The sequence below is a fragment of the Festucalex cinctus genome, chromosome 5 (genome assembly GCF_051991245.1).
Source record: "Festucalex cinctus isolate MCC-2025b chromosome 5, RoL_Fcin_1.0, whole genome shotgun sequence".
In the NCBI taxonomy this organism is placed as follows: Eukaryota; Metazoa; Chordata; class Actinopteri; order Syngnathiformes; family Syngnathidae; genus Festucalex; species Festucalex cinctus.
Genome location: NC_135415.1, coordinates 17,678,931 through 17,701,371, shown reverse-complemented (window position 1 = coordinate 17,701,371; position 22,441 = coordinate 17,678,931). Strand labels below are relative to the sequence as shown.

The 22,441-nt window shown below is 40.2% G+C and overlaps 1 protein-coding gene across 3 annotated transcripts in view; it reads right to left on the bottom strand.

The window, feature by feature from the left end:
* kiaa0825 (KIAA0825 ortholog) overlaps window positions 1-22,441 on the bottom strand; it is a 126,317-nt gene that overhangs the window by 91,064 nt on the left and 12,812 nt on the right. For all 3 annotated transcript variants that reach the window (XM_077522937.1, XM_077522938.1, XM_077522939.1), the window contains exons 4-14: window positions 21,116-21,301; window positions 20,822-20,998; window positions 19,957-20,281; window positions 11,199-11,366; window positions 7,952-8,034; window positions 7,606-7,857; window positions 6,755-7,032; window positions 5,391-5,541; window positions 2,586-2,776; window positions 1,277-1,483; window positions 1,098-1,208 (exon numbers count right to left, since the gene is read on the bottom strand). In XM_077522937.1, coding sequence (XP_077379063.1) covers window positions 1,098-1,208; window positions 1,277-1,483; window positions 2,586-2,776; window positions 5,391-5,541; window positions 6,755-7,032; window positions 7,606-7,857; window positions 7,952-8,034; window positions 11,199-11,366; window positions 19,957-20,281; window positions 20,822-20,998; window positions 21,116-21,301 — 2,129 coding nt within the window. The remainder of the gene's footprint in view (window positions 1-1,097; window positions 1,209-1,276; window positions 1,484-2,585; window positions 2,777-5,390; window positions 5,542-6,754; window positions 7,033-7,605; window positions 7,858-7,951; window positions 8,035-11,198; window positions 11,367-19,956; window positions 20,282-20,821; window positions 20,999-21,115; window positions 21,302-22,441) is intronic.

Genomic DNA, 22,441 nt, shown 5'->3' with positions numbered 1-22,441 from the left:
GAAAATGGATGGATGGATGCATGAATGGATTAAGAGTTCAGCAGCAAAATCCACACATTTTTGGCCATGTCAGGCAGCGGCCAATCACAGCTCACCTGTTTTTTTAAGTTGAACTGTGATTGATCATTACCTGAGCTTTGAGGAACTGTGACAGCAGGTGGCAAAATGGCTGTCCCCCAAGATGAAGAAAATGGGTGGATTTTGCTAATTAACTCATATTCCATAAAACCAAAGTAATACCATGTTTAGACTAGTGGGGGTCCATACAGCATATTATTGGGGAAAAAAAAAAAGGTTGACTTTAAACTCATATCATAAGGCACACCTGTACTGTATAATACTGTATAAATGCATGTTGCAATTATGTCTCACTTAATAATCATTACAATGTTTTTCCATTTTTTATTTTTTTTTTATGGGCTGAGGGTTTGGCCTCCGAGTCCCAGTCGAGTATGTTGTGGGTCTGGCTTCAGGCCATCGCCAGGCCCCCCGGCGCCGTTGCACGCTAAGCAAAGAGGTGGGAGCAAAGAAATAAAGAGGTCATAAAAATAAACTAATTCCCGCTCGCCAGTACATTGGAGCACAAGTGCGGGGGTTAGTTTGATTTGTGCGCCATCAGCACGCAGTGACATCACCTCTGGCTGTGAGGGAGATTACATGGAAGGAGGAGGGGGGAGTCAAGGGTGAGGGGGTGAGTGATTGACTGCACCTTGGAGGTCAGGGAAGTAACTAGACACGTGTGTACATATGATCACATGTACACATACACACCGCGGTATATGGTCGATGCCTGATGTGTAAAGACCTCATAAAGCAATGTCAGCAGCGATGGTTGTTTTGCAGCGTGCATTGTTGTATTTGTAAAGCATGCAGCAGGTGAAACTATGAATATATAACATGTATGCAAAACAATGTTTTATTTGGCACTGTCAGAGATTTACCGTATTAACTTAATAATGTGTTTATAATTTTAATTGAATTTTGCAGTGGTGTAGAACTACATCATACTGTGATATGTTTCTAATTTATTTGTCATTCTCAAACTGTGTATTGGTCCCTTTGGATTAGGTGCATGTTAGATTGTATTCAATACATACTTTATGGCTTCTTCTGTGAAGATGTTTGGTTCTAAAGCGTTCAGCCAGTGCACCACAGGCTTTTCCAACTGAGCTGGCTTTGACTCATGCACATCATTATTCATAAATGTTCTGAAAAAGAGAGTGTTCAAACATTAACTTTGAACATTTTAATAGGTAACATTCTGCAACATACAAACCTATATAACAAAGTTAGCGGCGCTGTGCCAATGATGAGGACTGTCAGGAGTTGTTCACACAAGCTATGGATCTGGTAGGGCCAGTCCGATCCGCCCGCTATGATGGTGATTGCAGACGAAGGGTCACGGCGGAGAAAGGCCTCAGGACTTTCACACACGCTCCACATCAGGTGCTCCACGAAGAGCAGCACTGCTGTGATGTCACATCTTGCACACATGGAAAGGAAACAGTGAATGTATGAATGTACTGTATGGAAGGGGATGCATTTTATCATTGTAGATCCATAGTTATGAAATGTCACTAACAGGGTGAACACATCCAAGAACCATAAAAAAAAAAAAGGCCCGACAGAGGGAGACAGGATGAAAAAGCCTGTTGGGAGTCAGGACTTGCTAAAAAGTGCCCCCAGATCTTCGCTAAGAAGGAAATGGAGGGAGGAAAAGAAAAAATGGCAGATATCAAGCCATTCTCCCAAAGGTGTATGTAGGGTGGTGGGTTATGTACAAACAGGTATCATTCAGACATAATTGAGCCCATTAGCAATTGACATCTCAGTCTTTGCAGGTTTTGTAACATATAATTGGTTTACTTATGCTCCACCAGCATTTCATTGGAGCAGTGCTGTTGAATTGCCGCCTGGCAAGAAGTTTTGTTGTCCTTGACTGCAGCTCAGTGCCAGTTTGAGAAGCTTTATGGCTATCACACTGTTCCAAAAGGAGCAATTAAGCGTTACCCATGGAAAGTTCGTCAAAATAGGATTTTGACATATGATGCAACTTGGAGACATATGATGTAACCTAGAGCAGGCATTTGTGCAAAGCTAGTTTGCTACATTCAGTGACATTTGTTTATTTATTATGTTTATTTACACAGAATCTTAAAAAAATACAAATATGGCAGTGAAAAATAAATAATATAAATACAACACGTGTGAATGTGATGTAGAAACCAATACGGGCTTATCAAGGACCTCAACAAAGAAAAATAAACTAACAATTTATTAACAACAATATACTACCAATGCTGTATATAGAGCCCCAACAAAACATATCTTCAACATAAATAAAATGATTACTTTAGCTTTATTACCTTACTCAAACCAACTTCAGAAGCTTATGATGGTCAACAACCTGAAACATAAATTATACTGCAAATTGGAGTTGAATGACGGTCATAAACCGTCTCAAACTGTCGCTAAACTGCAGTCGGGATAGAAAATTTCCTGCAATATTGCAATACTGCTGAATTAATAACACCTGAAATACTATTTTTTTGGATACACCGTACAATACTTTTGACAAAAAGCACCTTATCTGCAGGTGTCTCTTATATGAAGGCTGGGCCCTGGCATATCTTTGCACCAGCACCTGTAAGGTCTCTGATAACACCTGGCCCAGCAACTCTTTAGCCAACTGTGGCGGGAGGACAGCCCACAGATCACTACGGAGACCACACAGGAAGTAGAACCACATCTGCACCGAGAAGGAGCAGCGCTCACCCTGTGGGAGAAAAAGGAAGGTTAAAATATGAAGATATATAGTGAGGTGGTCATTGACAGTGACACATAAGAACAAAAAAAGCAAAAAGGGAGGAAAACAGGATGAGGGAAAGAAAGGAGAAGAAAGGGAGAGGTGGGAGAACGTCTCAGTCATTAGGCCACCTGTACTCTGCACCTGGTTTCTTCTCCCACTGGGATTTTAGTCCTGAACTGGAGAACACATCACACTCACACATTGAAAAAGACGAAGGGTGAAATTGATACCTTCTCTTAGAAAAATGAGAACAAGGATAGAGAGGAGACGCCTCATCTTTACGGTCAAACAATAAGCCATTGTACTATACGTGGCGCACCAGACTGACATACTGTCAAAACTGCTCCACTTCTTCAGGCCAGTCATTCTCATTTTGTTCCTACTTCACTTCATCGATCTCATATTTTACTTCTTTTCTCTCCCTCTCCTTCCTGGAGCAAGTCATTTAGGGATCTGTGCTTGATGGGAGCGTGACCGGACTCAATGTCCGGGATTAAGCAGCCATCCTATGCCTGTGGACCCAAGAGAGCGAATGCAGACGCACAGGATCCAGTTGCAGTTAACAGCATATGTGAGGGTTGGGTATAGAATTTGATGTACAAAACTCGTTCTCTGTTGAAATTTAGCATTTTGGCTTCAGTTATCCTTTTTCATTATTCTTCTGTACTGCCAGTCCAGGACAAAAAAAAAAATCTTTGACGTCTAAAACCGTCTATGGCAGTGAATGTGTTAAAGTTGGATATCCGCATGTTTTGAATATTCTTGGAGACTACACAAAAGTTGTTGTTTTTTTAAACTATGTGTAGTAAACGCTGCAATTTACTGTTGTTGCTTTAATACCAAGTTGATGCATAACGAAAAAGCTTTTTTGCACATTGTTTTATTGCGTGTGCAGGAAAAAAATGAATCTTTGACGTCTAAAGCCGTCTATGGCAGTGAATGTGTTAATATATCACATTAAGTATTTTCTAACTAATCATTCATCCGTGTCAATAACTTTTTTTCTAGGACAAAAGCAAGTTGGAAGAAGGTGCTGCACTGAGCTCTAAGAGAGCCAAAGCACGTAGAGAGAAATTTGATGCATTCATCTTCACACTTGACAAATAAACACACACAGTCACACACACACTGGAAGTTGTGGTTCTCCTCTCCACACCCACACGAGCACTCATCTGCACAAATACACGCAGGCATGCTTGAACAAAAAGCGCACACCTGCGCACAGCAGGTCTGCCCGACACCGTTGACCCGGGGAAGCAGGCAGGAACAAAGAGGCACAAGCAGCGTATAGAAGGAAAGAGGGGAGCTTTCGATTGGTTTAAGGGCATGAAGGTAGTCACAGGGGCCCTTTTGCTACTTTCCAGACAGTCCCACTGTAGACTGCAGACTTCAGACACCTGAATCCATGGAGCCCCTGGGGTAGCGTGGAAGCCACAGATGTTCTCAGGAAGTTCATAGTAGAAGGTTCGGTGAGAAAGGGGAGGTGGGAATCAACGGGAAAATGAAAAGAAGATGCAGGGAAATCTCCAGAGGGTTCCTAAAATCCTACGGAATCGGAGTCACATGGCGATGTACAGAAGACTTTTAATATTGATATGAATAAAACCAAAATGTGACTGTAAGTCATAAAATAAAAAATAAAATAAAAAAAATCACACACACTAAGAAAAGAAAATTATTCCATAGCATTTTATTGGTGATTAGCTTTCACACTTGTGACCTTTTTTTGTTGTTGTTTTTTTTTAAATGTCCTCTTTAACTCATTCACTCCCAGACATTTCCACTGAAGCAATTCCCTTCACTCCCAGCTGTCTTACTGGATTTTGACTGATTTTGCAAGGCCCACAGAATATTGTGTTCTACTGCTATAAAAACATGGCACCTACCACAAAAAAAGATAAGAGTCTCTTCTTTCATCAGGAAAACAAAAAGTTTATTTCTACCTGTTTCCGTCTTACAGCAATTAGAATTAGAATACAGCTAAGTTTCATCATTTTTCACAAATCTATTTAGAACTGTGAGTAATTGAGCTATTAGTCAACATGGCCCTGGTTGATCTCCTTTGCTCTGCTGCCACCTGATGGCCTTTTATGTAATAACTACCATTTCTGCAACCGTTGTTTTCAGTTGAGAGGCTGTCTTAAAGCCTTCTGTAGCATTAAAAAAAATACGCATAAATACGTCTTTGGGACACTTAGAACTTTTGAAATGGAACTTATTTATATGTGGCAAATGAGTTAAAGCATTGCTTGGGCTGGCAATTACAGTTTATATAGTGACAAGATTACTTCTGGAATGGGGTGTTTCTTTTCCATGATTTCCTTAAAAAAAATCTTTAAAAAAAAATGTATTGTGTATGAATTTAGAGGACTCATCGTAAATATTTACTATGTACTATTGCTAAAATGAGGAGCAGACAGTGATTTAAAAAAAAAATCATTGCTTTTCACACTGTGTGTGATGATGGCAGACAAAAAGACAAAAGGAGGAAAAAATTAGCACTACAAAGTGAGAAAATCAGTTGATTCTATTCAATCTTTTCCATTTTTTGTCAAGATCCATTCACATCAAACAACTTTACCTCATAAAAGGGTTTGGAGTCAGCCCAGTGGTGGCTTTCCGCATCCTGAAGCACACAGGTGGAACAAACCTGGATACAATAGCTGCTCAATTGGTCTTTCAAGGCCTCAACGGCTTGCTGGTACTTTTGGACAGGCAGCAGACTCAAGTGCCTGGGAAGAGAGGAGGGCAGAACACACCTGATTTATTGTAAAAGTTCAGCCTGACATATTGTCTCCTTTAAATCTGCCTGCCTTGATAGTTTCCAGAAAGAGGTGAGAGTTTAACAGGGGGTGCAGGAAGCTTGGAAACGGGGGAATGATGGGTGAAGAGAGGAACAGTACTTTATGAGCCAGAAGGGGAACAGGCCAAGTGTCGGTGGAGGGGTGTATAGGGCCAGAGGTGGAAAAACAGGAGCGTGGAGGGCAAGCATGATGCCTTTGGAGGGGCAAAGGTTAAGGTGTTATTATGAGGCATAAAAACTCACCAGATGTAGACACAATATGGGTGTCATTACCACTTGTCAGTCATTTTCATTTTCTTTCAAACTCTGCACCCTTGCTTTGAATCTTAAATGTATCATCTTGTTTTCAAATGTTCCTCAAAGGCTTACATCGAATAGTGCTGTCACTATTCAATATTTTTAGAATTGATTAATCTATCGATTATTGAATCAGTTAATCAACTAATCGGATTAATTTTAATTTTGCATTAAAGTGTATTACAAAGGCATTTATTTCCCTCTGATTACTGTTTTATTAAACAGTGATTGCGTTCATATTCGTATAATAATAATAATAATAATAATAATAATAATAATAATAATAATAAAGGATTGATGTTGTGGTTCGGTCACTGTTTTCCAAAATAAAAACAGATGTTAGCAAACAATCTTATTTTGACTAAACACAGAAGCTAATCAATGTTCTTTCATGAAGGACTACAGAAATCATTGAACAATTATTGTTGATAGGCTGAAATCAGAGAATTGGTGGGACAATTTTAAATTAAAGCATGGCTAAAAAAGACATTCAGTAGTTAAAATAGTTTTTGCTTAATTTGATAATTGATTACTTCTACATTAATAGATTATTTTTTACAGCTTCTAGATCATTTAGAAGAAACAACAATCCATTTGATCTAGCTTTGACTTGGCTAACAATGTTAACCCAAGGCCTTAAGTAATATAGTTACAACATGGCAGAGAAAACTGTGGGAGTGTGTGAGACTCCAGGAGGGTTATTTGAAAGGGAATATACTTATAGATTGTTATTTGGATTTGGATTTTTTTTCTTTTTCTGACGCATCTCATACATTAAAAACACGACACTTGTTTCTCTCTCACTGGAAGGCTATGTAACATACACATATACACCTTCTACTTACACTTTAGCTAAGTTAGCGGTTGAATCCTTCAGTCGTGCATGGTAGCGTTCCAGTCGTTGCAGCACGTAAATGCAAGTGGCCAACAAAGCAGGCAGGTTCCTCAGTGAGAGAGTGGATGGGACTTCTAGCGCTCTCTGCTCTAAACGGTCCAGCATAGCCAACGCTCCACGGCTACACGCCTCCACAAAGCTTGATCGAACCTCCAGCAGAGAGCCGTCCCTGCAGGCAGCTGCCAGGGGTAGCAAAGCGTCCAGCTCATCAACCACTGAAACACAAAACTGAGGGGAAAGAGAAGATTCTTGTAGCAAAACGTATTGAATATACAGTATATGTAGCATTGCTATCAGGCTGTCTCTCTGTGAATGCAAATGCATGCATGTGTAACCTTTGTGGTGAAAGGCTCTAATCTTTAAAACATTGACCTACTGTACATGTAAATGTGCTGTACAGTTCCGGAGGCATAGGCAAAGTTCGACACTCGTAAACAATGAGACCCACAAATACTGTCAGCGCCTTAGAGGTGTCAATAAACACAAGTCAGGAAGGTGGACATAAAGCCCAAAGAAATCTAATGGAATGTGTATAATGCTGCAACAGCCAGATTGACAAACAGGAAGGGTAAGCTACCATTAGCATGTATGACAATGCTATGCAAACACACCATTTACACATTTGCTCAAATTAGAAACCAGTTTGTTGACACCATCCATATGGTGTTGAGTCAATGCTGGTTGACCAAATACTAGAAATAGTACCTCATTTGCCAATGGAAAAGTGTTAATAGTGGCTAGAGCTGTGGTGTGATGAGAAAATACAGGCAGTGGATAAGCGTATCATGCTTTGAGGTGTACCTTGGCTACTGTTGTAGGAGTGTCTCTCTCTGAGTAGGTGTCCAAGTTGCCAGCAGTGACATTTTTGTGGCCATCATTGATGCCCCCGTGTCCACTTAAATTTTCCAGCAAGAGTGTATAGTGGCCCAAGGAATGGAGCGCTTCCTCCTGCTGAAGACTCTTGCAACAAACATCCTCCAGCACCACTTTGACACAGTGAGACATATGAGGAGCCAGCCCATTAAAGGCTGACCGCCAATCAAACTCTAAAACCTGTAAAAGAGACAAATGGTACATCTTGTTACTTCTGAATACCTGTAATAATGTGAGTCTTTTTAGGTTCTTACAAAGGGATAACACAACTCACCTCTGATGTGTGAAATGTTGGTGTTGGGAATGTCGTGCCTAATCCGGTCATGTTTGACTCTTCTTTACCCTTTTTCAAGATGCCTACAAGAAAATAAAGCTGCTCCATTATGAAGAAAATATTAATCCCGATTATTTTGGTAATAAATTAAATGTTTAAACGTAAAAATTATTAAGACATAAAATTATTTGAAACACTATATTATGCAAGTTCCTTTTGGATAAAAAAAATATATATCAAATTAGTTATTTTAAAATTTATAAAAAAAAGAAAAAGAAAATGGATGGATGTATGGATGTTTGGTTTGGTTCGGTTTTGGTTTGGTCTTGGTTTAGTCTTGTCATTGAACTCATCATCCCAATCCTCTTGTCTTCCAATCAGCACCGCCTGCCCCTTGTGTCATGTCCAGGTGTTTGTCATTTGTCTAATTAGTCTGCTCCTATTTAGTTCCCTCCTTCCCTGCACTCTTTGTTGGATCATTTGTTTGTGTCACTATTCGTCTCGAGTCTTCTGTTTTTGTCTTTTGAAATAAAACCCCTTTTTGTTCCTTACATCCGGAAGCCTGCCTCACCTCCCTGTTTCCTGCACTTGGGTCCTCCACCATGCCGAAACCTTAACAAATGTAGTATTAATACTCATTTATTTTATTTTTATTTATTTTTTAATGAGTATGCTGATTTTGTAATTGTGGAGTATAATAATTGAAACTATAATTGAATTTCAATTAATTGCACAGCCGTACACAAAAATAGTATACATATATATATATATATATATATATATATATATATATTAGTGCTGTCAAAGTTAAAGCGTTAACTAATTAATCACAAAAAATTATCGCATTAATCATTGTATTACTACTGATTAATCACACAATTAATTTTGACCGCAGATGATCCTTTTTAGCCAACAGTGGATGGTTACATTAAAGGTAGCTGTTGGAGTTTGAGCAATAAACATAACTACATGCATTAAGTAAAGCGTTTAATAAATGTTTACATACACCGTAGGTCATTTTTTCCCATTTTAAATTATGCAAATAATTAATTGTTAGAAAAAGCAGGATGAGCGTGTACAGCAGGCAAAAATGTTAGGGAGAAAAAAAAACGTTTTTAAGTCAGTGATTAATCATGATTAATCAAAATTCTCCGATGTGATTAATCTGATTAAAAAATGTAATCGTTTGACAGCTCTAATATATATATATATATATATAAATATATATATATATATATATATATATATATATATATATATATATATATATATATATATATATATATATATATATAAAATTAACTGTCAGAGTCTATATGATGGCATGAACACCTCATTGGAGGATCAAATGTCCTACTTAAAAATGGCATCAGACTGCTATACTGTAATGACGTGCTGCATGCTTATGACTTATTCCCAAGGTATAACATGAAATCAACTTTATATACGAAATGTCATTTCCATTGCTCCAATGCGACCCACTGGTCAAAATGGCATGTGGTAACCAGAGAGTATCAGCAGAATAGCTCAAAGGAGGGGGCAAGAAACAGGTGGTAGAGGCTAATGGCGATGCCGTTACAAGTCTAATTTTCAGGGTTTAGAATCCAATTCAACCCAGATGGCATAAACTACAGTCTGGAAGGGGTAATTCCGGGAGGGGATATTATGTGGATGTGTGTGTGAGTATGTGTGGAGGGGTGACATGAGACAAGCGTACAAGATGTTGGGCTGGGTTGCAATTAAAAAGCATGCACATCAAGGCCAGAGTATCCTAATCAGTAGGCGAAGAGTGAGACCCCAGGCGAGGCAATTTAGGCGAACACGAGTGCATGGAATGGAAGAAGGAGGAAGCAGCCAGCACATCACTTTTTGACCTTTAAGCCCGTTTAATGAATTTCTGGTAATTAAGCCATTTGATTGCCTGGAATTAATGACTTGGATAACTGGCCTTTAAAGGCTGTTTACCTCTCAGTAAATTGAGCCTTTCTGCAAGTCTTGTTTTTATAAATGTAACCTTTATGGAAATTATGGCATGCACCAAAAAAGCTCTCAGTTATTTCTATGCTCTGAGAGTTCAACTGAGAAAGGATAATAAAGAGAAAACTCCAAGCTCAAATAAATTCCTTCTAGACAGCTAGAATGGCACTCAGTAGAGCCCAGACCTCTGCCAAGGCTGATGAATAAAGCCGGTAGACCCCTTCCTCCAAGTTTAATGTCAATAATACGGAGAGTCATTTTAAATTTATTCTGCTATAAATAAAAAGAACTGATTCTTCTTGTGGAATAGCCCTAAATCACACAGTTCTACTCCAGTCCTGTAGGTGACAATAGTGTTCATTATCAGGTAGTTTCAATAAACCAATCAAATGAGGACGACATTTCGGCAAGTCTGAGTTAAGCACATATCCTACTGAGGGATGAACGTTCCGTTTGCGCGATGCTAGCGAATGTTGATTTTAGATGATGGTTCATGCAAGGTCGCGACATTTCCTAAACATTCTCTAAACAGTCTTACTTGTTCTCTAAACAATCTTTTTTTTCAACATGATCAAAATTGTTGCAAGGAAATTTGGTTTCAAAACAGGAAAGACTATAAAGATTGTTTAGAGAACATTTCGGAAAGGCTGCGATTCTTGAGCGAACCCTGATGTGGCATCAACATTCGTTAGCAGTGTCACAACTATTTGCCCCTCAGTGGGAAATGTGCTTTAGAAAAAAGAAAATCTGAATTTACACTTTCATGACTAAATTATTTTACGAATGTTTATTAAGATGATGATTATTATTATATTTTACAATGCTCATATTTTTATTGTATATAAAATGAATATATACCGGTAATAATGGAAAAATATTCTTGGCATCAAAATGAAATGTTCTTTTTGGAAATATGTAGAGGTATTGAAGTATATATGTCACTTATTATAGGGATGGGCGAGTATCTTCCAATACCCGGCCATATTTGAAGGTATCAGTACTCGCGATGGCGGCCAACAGCCATTTTACAACCTCAGGAACTACAAACTAAAAATATAGAAAATTGCTGTTAATTTCATGCTATTTTAAAGAAATATAAGATAGCCTACATGTTTTTTTGTTTCGTTTTTTAATTATGCATTTTATTTTATTTTATTTTTTTTGGTTGGGGGGGCTGTATTCATGTATTAAAATTACCCATGACATCAGTCTAAAAAAAAAGTGGTATTGAACATCTCTACTTATTATTGTGAATCTTTTGGCATGTTACCTTTTACACAGTGAGCCTCCCCTGTACAATTAATGAAGGCCATGTTGGTGACCATCTCTTTGACATTGTTCTCATAGGCCAGCAATGTGCAGGCCAGCTGGGTTAAGGCCCTCAACTGGTGGGAGGTCAAACTGAAGCTTCTACTCTTCATGGGAGCCTCCATTGGCGCTGTTGAGAGAATGAAGTGTTTGTGGAGGTTTAACTGACACAGATACAGAGAAGTTGAGAGCCGCGCTAAAGTTTACAGTTCAGTAAAGAATAAACAATTTCATGAAAGTAGGCTTCTGACATGCGCTCATCAGAAAACACCCACAACCCGCAGCCTTGCCTAGCACGACACCTCTTATAAATATCGACCCATTCATGTTTTCCCAATGCACCGCATAAACAAAGAGACAGTGAAAATATGCAAAACTCGGCACCCCCTCCAAGTCACACATGCACATCCATCTCTCTTGGTACAAAACTTTTTTTTTTTTCCTTCTAACCCGACAATGACCCCTTTGGCAAATATGGATTTCCCATTTTGGAGGCTGCCAAACACATCACCCGGGGGATGTTCCGCATTAAGCGGGAGAATGGGTGGCGGGGAAATGTGTTGCCATACTCCCAGACACATGCACAAATACTTTGTGTTTGCCTAAATGAGCTCCATTGCAAAGGCATCTGGGACTGGATGAGCTCAGCATTAGCCTTGACTCTCAAAGTGCTGTGATGATTGAGAGGGAGGGTGAAAAAGCAGATAATTGTAACATCACAGCCCCTGGATCCTAATGTAATTTTGCCACATTGTTAAACAAAATCTGACAATATGACAACACACTGTCCCCAGGAGTTCATCTCTTAATCACGTTTGAGGTTTGACCCGCTCATGATGTCTGCATGATTATGAGATTATGTTTGTGAGGGTTTTGAGGGTTTGTGGGCACGCTGTGTTTATGTGCATGTAAAGCTGGTCATTTTGAATAACTTAATTTAGAGAGGACACTTTGGCACACATTTGCACATGTCACTCTTGGATTATAATTGCCATACTAGAACCAGACTGTGGCCACCACGGAATATAGCCCGACCTCAAGTAGTGTGTTGGTGTTTGCAATTCTAAGTGTACACATCTATTTACGTGCATGTGTGTGTGCAGGCATGTACAAAATCGCGTGTGAATACCAGAATGATTATTTGGTGTGCGGCCGCATTGGTGTGTATGTGCAATTAAACTGCATGAGTCTGCTGTTCGGCAACTCTTCTGTAATGGGGTCCGGTGGGACAATGTGCGCGTGCTGCATGTGCACACGCGTGACCTGGCTGACACCCACGTGCTTGCCTTTGCCTCACCATCTCGCACATTCATGCACGCAACACCAATCATGTCTATTTGTGAAGACACCAACGCATCAACTTGGAGCTTGTGAGTGTGAACTATCCAAAATGGATAAGGCAGGGACACGTTGCAGACCGAGTGGCTGGATTCTATGAAATTACTTCTAAAGCCTGACCACTAATCAGAATGTACCATCTTTTAACCATCACTTCTTCCGACGCTGGTACCTTTTCTAGAGCAGTTGTTCTCAACGTTGTTGGAGGCACCCCACCAGTTTTATGCTCCCTTCTTTATTGAAAATAAAATGTGATTTTTTTTTTCTCTCTTAAAAAAAATGAACAGGGAGATTCATCGACTCTGGCTCTCTTTGAATACAGAAAGCATAGTGTTCTTGTATTCTCCATCTGCTTACATAGCTTAAGGAATAGTTGTGCTGGACTAGAATTGCTCATCTTGGCATTCAAATTATGCACTTGGGGTGCTGACTGCCATCATTCAACTCAAATCTGTATTTATCGAGCACTTTAATTAAAACGACCACCACCGTTTTCTTAAGATGGATCCCGGGGGCAGCAGATACAATGACAATAGCAGAGGCCCCAGAATTGAACCCTGCAGAACCCCATGCGTTTTGTTATACAGTATGTGTGAATTCAAATAGGACATATTCTTCCTAAGGGAGTAAAATAAAGATTGAAAACAATAAAAGTCACTCAAGGGACCTTCAGCTTGGGAGAATCCCACACTATCACCTGAGCTATGCCACTCCAACTGTAAAACCAGTATGCATGCATACAGCATGCCAGATGCATACTGTATGCATACATCAACCTCTGAAAATATATTTTTAATAAATGATCGTACCAATAATTTGTACTTTATGAATGAATGACGACATTGTCGTCCTCTCTTCTCTGTACAGCTTAATGGCTCTAAATGAGGAAAACACTTACTCTCGGTCCAACCTCGCTTTCTGATGTCATCTTTCTCGCAACTGTTACTATACTACCGTGTTCTTGGCGCAAATCCATTGCCATGTGTAGTAAATCAGGCGCAACTTTGCTCCCAGCTGTCAGTTTTGTGGGCGTGTGTATATGATTAGAGCAATATCCTTAGTGAATAGGTGGGTAACTGGGCGCAGACTGCGGGTGCAGTTGTGGTGCAATATTTCGCGCCATTAGCGGACGCGCATTCTTAGTGACTCTACCCCTGAGTCTTACTTGGTCCCACTCTAAATAGAGTGAAATTTACTCAACAGTATTTACTGTGCATAGATAGGCTGAGTCCCCAATCCCCTGGGATTTGATTGAACCCAGGTAACGAACCACTGTTCTAGAGTATCATACCAGTAGCATGGTTCCCAGCATCCAAGTCCATTTAGCACCCTCCTTGAGCAACACACATAATATTCCACTTGTCCTTGACCTTGATGTTTAACAGGGCCCTTTTCCCCACCTCTCCTCCAGCTAGCCATGCTATATCAGTATTTATTGTTGTCTTCCCAGCCAAATAGCCCTATAGCCATAGCTGTCTAGTACACTGCCATCTAAACCTCATTATACCTTTGTCACAACAGTGAGGGCAAATGGAAGCTCTCAAAGCAGCTTGATGGAGAGGGTGTGCTTAAAAGCACCCAGGTGTGTCATACAGCATTGTGAGTAGCGTGTCCCAGAGAGCCGACTGACTCGGGGCACGAGCAGGCAGAAGGGTTCAGCCAGAGGTCAATGTGGTAAGAATCAATGAGGGACGGCTGTTGCTCAAAGCAGGCAAAAAATATCTTTAAATAATAGAGATCATCCACACGATGTGATGATGTTCTTGCAGACAAAAATCAATGCTTCCCTATATTATCCTATATATAACTACAGAGGTGACATATAATAGTTCAGTATGTGCATGGGGAAGAGCATTTGTGAGTGCGTGTCCGGTCTCAGTTTTTTAGCTTTTAACAATGACAATGTAATACAAACGGAACAAACAAACAAACAGAGCAGGTATTTTTGGCGAGCCATCAGTCTTCTCCACGTCTGCCTCTCCTGTGGGTTCCACCACTAGCTCAATAGCACACACACGCATACTCATCCTCTCTAGCATACACACACAAACTACTCTTGACTGGCAAGGAGCACAGACAGAAGGAAGAGAGCGGAGGAGGTGGTGGTGAGAGGGAAACGGAGAAAGAGAGGGAAGGGGAGAAGCGGGGAAAAAGGGAATTCCCTTAGCAGTTGTTATTGATTCCGGTGTTTACGGGCGAATAGTTTAATGCCGTTTACAAAACAGAGCAGATGCAACCAGTGAGCAAAAAGGTAAACAATTGCTGTGTGGCGGGCTGCCAAATCCCCAGACTGATGTATTAAACTCACGATGAAGAGCATTTCCCCTTTGGCTGCACTTATTGCCACTTCATTTCCTCTTAGCTCACAACACACTCCCCTTTCTTGGCGTTTCGCTCTTTTCTCTCATACACTCACATTTATGTGAGGGAGGGAAAGGAGATAGTATGCTTTTTGCCGTCTGGCTATTTTCTGTCCTTCTGTGACCCATGAGGCCCAGTTCTCCCTAACACAGCCATTAGTAAGGGAATTGCATGTGTCTGACATGGCCGAAAACCAATTATGAGACACTTTCTACCAAATGATACCCAAGTCTTTGGGGAATGGGCAATCATGCAATAATTTGGCCACTGATTTAATTTCTCTCCAGCATAGCGTCTCACACTCGCTTCCCCATTTTGGCTCTTTCTCCCATTCTGCCTGTTGGATGTGTAAATCGGACCACCGGGAGTTTGTTCTGACCCCCTCTTGCCACACTGCCCACTAGCTTTTATACATCTAGCACATTGGGCAAATGGGCGTGTGATGCGTGCACTTTACAGGTGATATCTGGTGCATGTTTAGCCATAGTGTAATTCAATGAGGTAGAAGCAGCTCATAAAGGCCAGTGAATTTTATCCCACCATGTGAAATAAAAGCTCAAGGTGTATTATGTACTATATAAATTCCTTCATAGATGCCAGCTATACTGTATCTGGGCAAAAAGGAATTCCAACTTTCCAGGTCAAACTCCATAATTCGGAATCAACTATTAAGGGGAAAATAAACAAAGTACATTTTGGTGTCAATGTGCACCCCAATTTAAATAAGTGCATGTCTAATATTGCAACGGTCACAATTTTCTGGCCAATCCCTAATCTTTAAAAAGTATGACCTGATTGATGGCCGAACACGATTTTTTTTCATAACCAGCAGCTTAAACATTCAATGTTCCAATCTTGTTTTATTGTACAACATTGAACAATACCTCTGAACTGCGCATTAAGTACAGATAAAATGAAGGAATCATATTAGTCATCTCACAACAGAAGAGGACAGTGGCCAACTTTACAGACGTCTGTGGAGGGAGGTGAGATTGGTGGACAAGATTGGTTTTATTCTGAGGGATCGGCCCATCACCTGTCCCCCAAAATTAAGGAAATCAGCACCAAACCTGATCCCGGCCGATCAATCGGTGCAACCCTCCTAATTTACAAGACTGCAGCCTCGCAGAACAGCCTTAATGCGGAGCAACTTGGGAAACTAAAAGTGGCTACAATATCCAACTTCGGCTTTTTCACACCATTCTTGTGTCCTGCTGAGTATCCAACCTTGTGCAATCATATCACCAGTTGTCAAGCAGAGCACTACGTGTGCCTTGGGTGCACCTGTAAATGAACGCGTGTGTTTATGTGTGGGTGAAAGTGCGTGGAAGGAGGCTATAAGCCACAGTGGATTGGCCCGCTAGGCCCTGTGACAGCTGGGCTCCTCTTTGTCAGTTCCGGCCCACTGCTCTCCCAGACAGCCTTATTATGGGAGCCGTCCTGCTGTGATCCCCAAATATGGATGCCGACAGTTTGCACGCGCACACACAAACACAGCAACCAAAGCCCTGGTGGTCCTTCCTTGGGGCTCTGCCCACCTAGGGTGCAACAGGAAGCTACCTGTCCTTCACAGAAGGGTACTGTAGTAATACTTGATATCTGTATTAAGTTGGCTTGTGTGAAAATAAGTATTGTAATAGGTTAAGAATGACAGGAGAGAAATATATGAGAATGACAACTACTCTTTTTATCATGTGTTTAACTGTCCTTGTTTCTCTTTGTGGTGTGATGGGATTGCCAATTTCTCCTGCTTGACTTGACCCAAGCAACCTGCACGAAGAACGCAGAGGATTTGCACTGTCTGGCTACGGGAGCCTTTCATTAAAAAATAGTTGTTCGGTGCCCTTGCTTGCATTATTATTTTCAAGTCTTCTGTGAACCAGATAGACTCTTTATCACAACGTGCGGGCTGCTCTCGATAAGCTAGTCATTTTTGTCATTGCACTCTCAATAGAAGCTACCAGGAAAGTGTTCATATCCTTGAGCGTTTTCAAAAGTAATGCACAAAAGCCCATTGTGGTCACATGGAGGGCAAAAATAAATGGCAGACATAATACACATCCCAACGGATTGGGAAAGATAATTTTCTATGATTTCACTCAACTTACTGAAAACAGCCTCGTCGTTCCCTGCCAGGATAGACAAACATCTTTAAACCGAAAGCACCACACACACATGTGCAGGTGTGCATAGAAATTGCACAGAACCCCCACCCTTTTGCTCGCACATAATTACATGGCAGGATGCGGTTGCACGTCCCCGGCTGACAGTGTGTATAAACTCAGCCAGAGATATGATCTAGTGAGGAGCTGCTCTTATTAAATATTAACAAACGCCATTCCCAAGTAGCCTCAATCCCCACAAGCACCTCCACTGCCAGGCAGCGACTCAGCCGAGCTTCCTCACGTCACTACACAACCTCTTTCCCCACTGAATAGGCTGCTGCGCTTTCACCAAGAAAGAGTTCAAAGAGCGACAGAGGGTGAGGCGGAGGGGGAGTATATGCTGGGGGTGAATGTGCTCGTTGTACATGTTCAAACTCAATTCATTTTTTATCTATAGGGAGCTGCCAACATCGTCATACGGGGAAATTAGTGAAAGTGGAATTCAAATCAGCTCTATCAGAATGGGGTTGCAAAGTGTTTTAAAAGTTCGCCTTCACCCCGTGGACTATTGTTCGGAAATAAATGCGATGTGTGCATGCAGGGAAGTTGTACAGAATGTGTTTGATGTTCATGTAACCATGCATGCATACTGAAATGCCAATTGGAAATCGAATGATACTTTTTTTTTTTTTAATAGATAGAAAATTATTCTCTATCAGGCAATTTTCTGAGTAGGTCACATTTGATCAAAGGCGACTGAATACCGACATGCACTCATACATGTCCACCTATTTAATCAACTTTAAGAAATTCTGTCTGCACCATCCCCCGACAACATAATCATTTTCGATGGCATTGAAAATGGCCGTTCACCCCGGGCATTTAGTGAGCTTAGTTTACACGCCACTGCTCTTGGGGATAGACAAATAAATAAATTTTATTTATCATTACTTTTCCTTTGTACATGAAAATCAATAATCACTTATGTGTACTTCATCATACCCTCATTCTTTTATACCTTAATACTATTTTTTTAAACATAGATATTAGGGATGGCAAAGTACTATTACCAGGTATCATTATCAGGTTGATACTGACCTTATTTCTAATACAGCATATGGACATTTTTCCTTTTTCTAGATATGAAAGGACATACACAGACTCCGGGAAGTGTGCGTTGCTCGTGAAAGTTAAAGCCTTCACATCTGTCTAGGTACAATGTCAGCGCCTGCCTTTGAGGCAGTAGGGTTAAAAAGAGATGGCAGATCTTGCCGTTGAACGCTGTTAAATGGTTCAGTGGTTTGACAGTGGCTGATGCTACAGACAACGCTGCTCCCTTGGGAGCCTGCAGAGTCTCCCAGGCATGGCTCTTATCAAAATATACCTACCGCCTGCCTCCACTGCAGGAAGCAACAATAACGCAGCAGGGGAGGACAGTGAGATCTAAAGAGCCATCGGATGCTTATGAAAATAGAATCATTTTGTGTTACCGTAGCCGTAATTGTCTTGACAATTATGGGCGTAGCATACAGTATAGACAGTGAAGTGTGAAAGCAGATTATGCATCGCTGTTCAAACTGTGGCTCAATAAGGACCACGGGCATTTGGGTGGTGAACATGGGGGGTTCTCAAGCTTTTTGGGGGAAGGTAAAAGAAAGGGGAGGGTTATTACACAAAATGTAATCCCAGCTGTAGCCCTCAAAGCTGTGTTGCAGCTGATAGTTAAACACACACACACACAAACAGCGCAACTGAGCGCAAGCAAAACTGCACAACACAGGTCCCTCGTTCCCTTTGGAGCCGTGTTCTGCCTCCGGTGCTACATTTGACGGTTTGTTGAGCGGCACGTAGGTGTGTAGCCTCCGCTACGTTACGTGATCAAACAGGCCGACTGACGCATGGCCAATTATCTTGGCTGCCTCCTCTCATCTCACGTTTAAGCAGAGGGGAAGGCGAAAACCAAAGAGAGAGGGAGAGACAGAGGGAAAAGGCGAGGCAAGGCTGCCGGCGTGTTTATCCAAGAATGGCAGATGTAAAGACGCTTTTCGCGCTGTTCCACAGGGAAACTGACATGTGCACAATTTTTGAAAAAGTAAACAATGGCTCACATGCTTTAGATTTCTTTTTTTTTTTTTTTCTTTTTTTTTTTTTTTTTGTGGCATAGCCTTACCATCAGCAAGTCCTAAATAAGTCAATATGAAACAAAGGGAATATGCAGGGAATTAAGTATCAAAAGTACACTCTTCTCTAGTCTCAGGCTATGACATCGGTGTCAGTGCCATCACACTGACATTCTAAATTTTCTACCACTCACAAATCTGCACAGAAAACTATTGCAGGCAGCAACTCTTTGTTCACTCTTTCAGTCCTATAAGACCAAAACACAACTTGGAAGAGGAAGGATGGTTTGGGTTTAATTTCTCATTCGTGTCCTCCTGAATGGAGTTGGCCTATTAGTGAAGATGGTGGCACAGTGTCATGGTTTGACCTTGGATATGCTTCACAGTACTTACAATCATCTCCCTAGTCTTTTACTGTGGAAGATTAAACGTGAATTAAAAGTGTTTAGAAGTAGTTTGAGTCGAAGGAGCCTTGACCTCAGAGGTGCTGCACTACTCTCTTGCTTGGTGAAGAGAGGAGAGTGAGTCAAATAGGAAGGAGGAAAGCAATTACAATGGGAATAGTTACTGACAATCACTTTCAAGGATCTTGGCTCAGGGCCTCACACACGACAGTTGGAATGTAATGGAAAAGTGAAGGTGAAGAGAAGAAACCTTTAAAGGTTAACAATGATGGTAGTAAAAGTGGTGTAGCACATCTAAATAAACCCCTCAAAACAGGATGCAAACAAAGAGAAAATAATTAATGAACCCAACAGTGTTAAAAGAGGAGTACAAAACAGTGCTTAGTGCTTACCAACTGTTGCTCGAGACTTAGATGAGTATCTTTTTATCTTGCTGCGGAGCAGAGTGTTCTCCCTCAAGGCTGTCTCACATTCTTTCTCCATCAGGGAGGACAATTCACTCGCCACAGGGCGGAGGTAGGATGCATTCACGAAGCTCAAGATGGCATTCGGCTCGACTACTCTCGGAAGGACGTGGAGGTCTTCCGTTAGGGCCTGGGTGAAAGCTGGGACCACCGAGTGGAACGCCGCAGTCACTCTGTCAAAGCCGGTTACACCACCAGGATTGGAAGACATGGCGGAGTGCAGAAGAGCCAACATGGTTTGTCCTCTTAGTCCCTGGATAGAGAAAGCCAAAAGAAAACATGTATATGTATATACATTTTATAGCATAGCATGTTCACAGTTTGGCTTCTGGAAACACAAAAATGCTTCACCGTATTACATGAGGTCAAGATCCCAGCTGTCTGTATGGTCTAACTGAAAATTATGCAATAATAATGCTCTAGCATTACCACTATCAAGCTCTAGTATTACCACAATCTAGCTGGCAATGTTACTTTTATAAAGTGTTTTTGAACACTTTCTATATATGTATATATGCATTTAATCTTGTTGTTTTAGTTGTGGCATATGTATTTAATATATGTATTTATTTATCTATAATCTATCTAATAATAATCTAATAATAAAAAAATAATAATCTAATAATTGATCTATAATTTATCTATATATTTATTTATTTATAATCATATGTATTTAATTAACATCACAGGTATTCTTACTTCCTACATATAGACAATAATTGTTTCGTTTTCAAAAACCTGTTAGGCACACACGTTCATGTTGTAAGGCTCCAAAACACATGTCACAAGTAACCTGGTAATGAATGAGCACTTCACACTCAGGGTACAAGAAGCACAGCTGCTGCAGGCACTGGACTCGTTCAGTGACGGACAAGGAGGGTACTCCTCGAGTCGCTGGGCTTTCGGTAGACAGCCGCTTCAACAGATAACAGCGGAGCTGAAGACGGACATCTTCCCATGCTATCTGGATCTTAAACAAAAAAATGCAAGCAAAGTGGCGTTTAGCCTCTCAATATATTCATTTTACAAATCATTCTACCCAGTAATGCTGGCAAGGAAGTTAGACAATATACAGAATATATATTACCTCGGATGTAGAATCATCTTTGACTGTGTGTATCAAGGGAAAGGGAGTGGAAAGGAGTTGACAAGAGAAAGACAAGGATGAAGATGGGGTACAAGGGAAGCAAATACCCCTCTGGGATGAGAGGTTTAGTAATAGATGAAGTGTTGCGTCCTCTCTTCCTTCCTCTTTTGACCTCAGGTAATCTTGCTAAAAAAGAAAAAAAAGAAAGAAAGAAAAAAAAAAAGACTCAAGACTCCACTAATAGTTTGACATGTTCTCCAAAAAAAGTATTAGCCCAAAAACATGCCATGCATGCACATTAGGGATGTAACCATGTCCAAACATCACGATACGATATTATCACGATATGAAGGTCACAATATGATAATTATCACAATATTGTGGGGGGGTTGGCGATATTTAAAAAAGGTCACAATATTGTAAAAAAAAAGAAGAGCTCATATAAAAAAAGCACAATATTGTGCTTTTGTAAATAACAGCAATGCATATAAACCACCTACAATTTCTAATAACAATATTGAGGCGCTTACTTGTTAATGCACGCACACATTGAGTTCTTCCACATATTGACTTGCTTCACAAGCATATTACGTTCCTCTTTATCTGACAATTAGCATAGATTTTAAACAGAGGGCCAAAACATCCCAAATGAAACTTAAATTGCACTAATAAACTGGCCACCAGAGGGTGCTAGAACTGCAGAAATGGAAATCAACCTGACTTTTTTTCACAGATGTATTCCCTTTAAATATTGTGAACATGAAGACGACGATATTGTAGCAGTTTTAATATCACAATATTACGATATTGCCCTTATCGTTGCATCCCTAATGGGCATGCTCTATACTGATATTTTGTTGAGTTTTCAAACAAAATGACAACATCCCCTGTTATAATAATAATAATAATAATAATAATAATAATAATAATAATAATAATAATAATAATAATAATAATAATAAACTTTTTTTTATAACTACATGCAAAAATACTCCCACAAATGTGAGAATTTGGTTGCAAATGAGATTCAAATGTATTTATTAGTGCTAAATTGCAAAACTGAATACCAATGAAAGCATCAAAGCAAAATTTATTTTAGTGAAAATTTCAAATTTAACATAATTCAATGATAGGTGAAATAATCAATCATCATAAGTCTTAAAATTGTCCTCATGTTCACTCTCGAAATTAATGAAATCTTACTTTTCAAAAATTAAATAAATTCACAAATGGAAATGTTTTGAAAGATTCAACATGTAGAGGACTTTGCAAATCAAAACTGTTATTTCATTCTGATAAAGCAAGCCAATATTTCGCACGATTTAT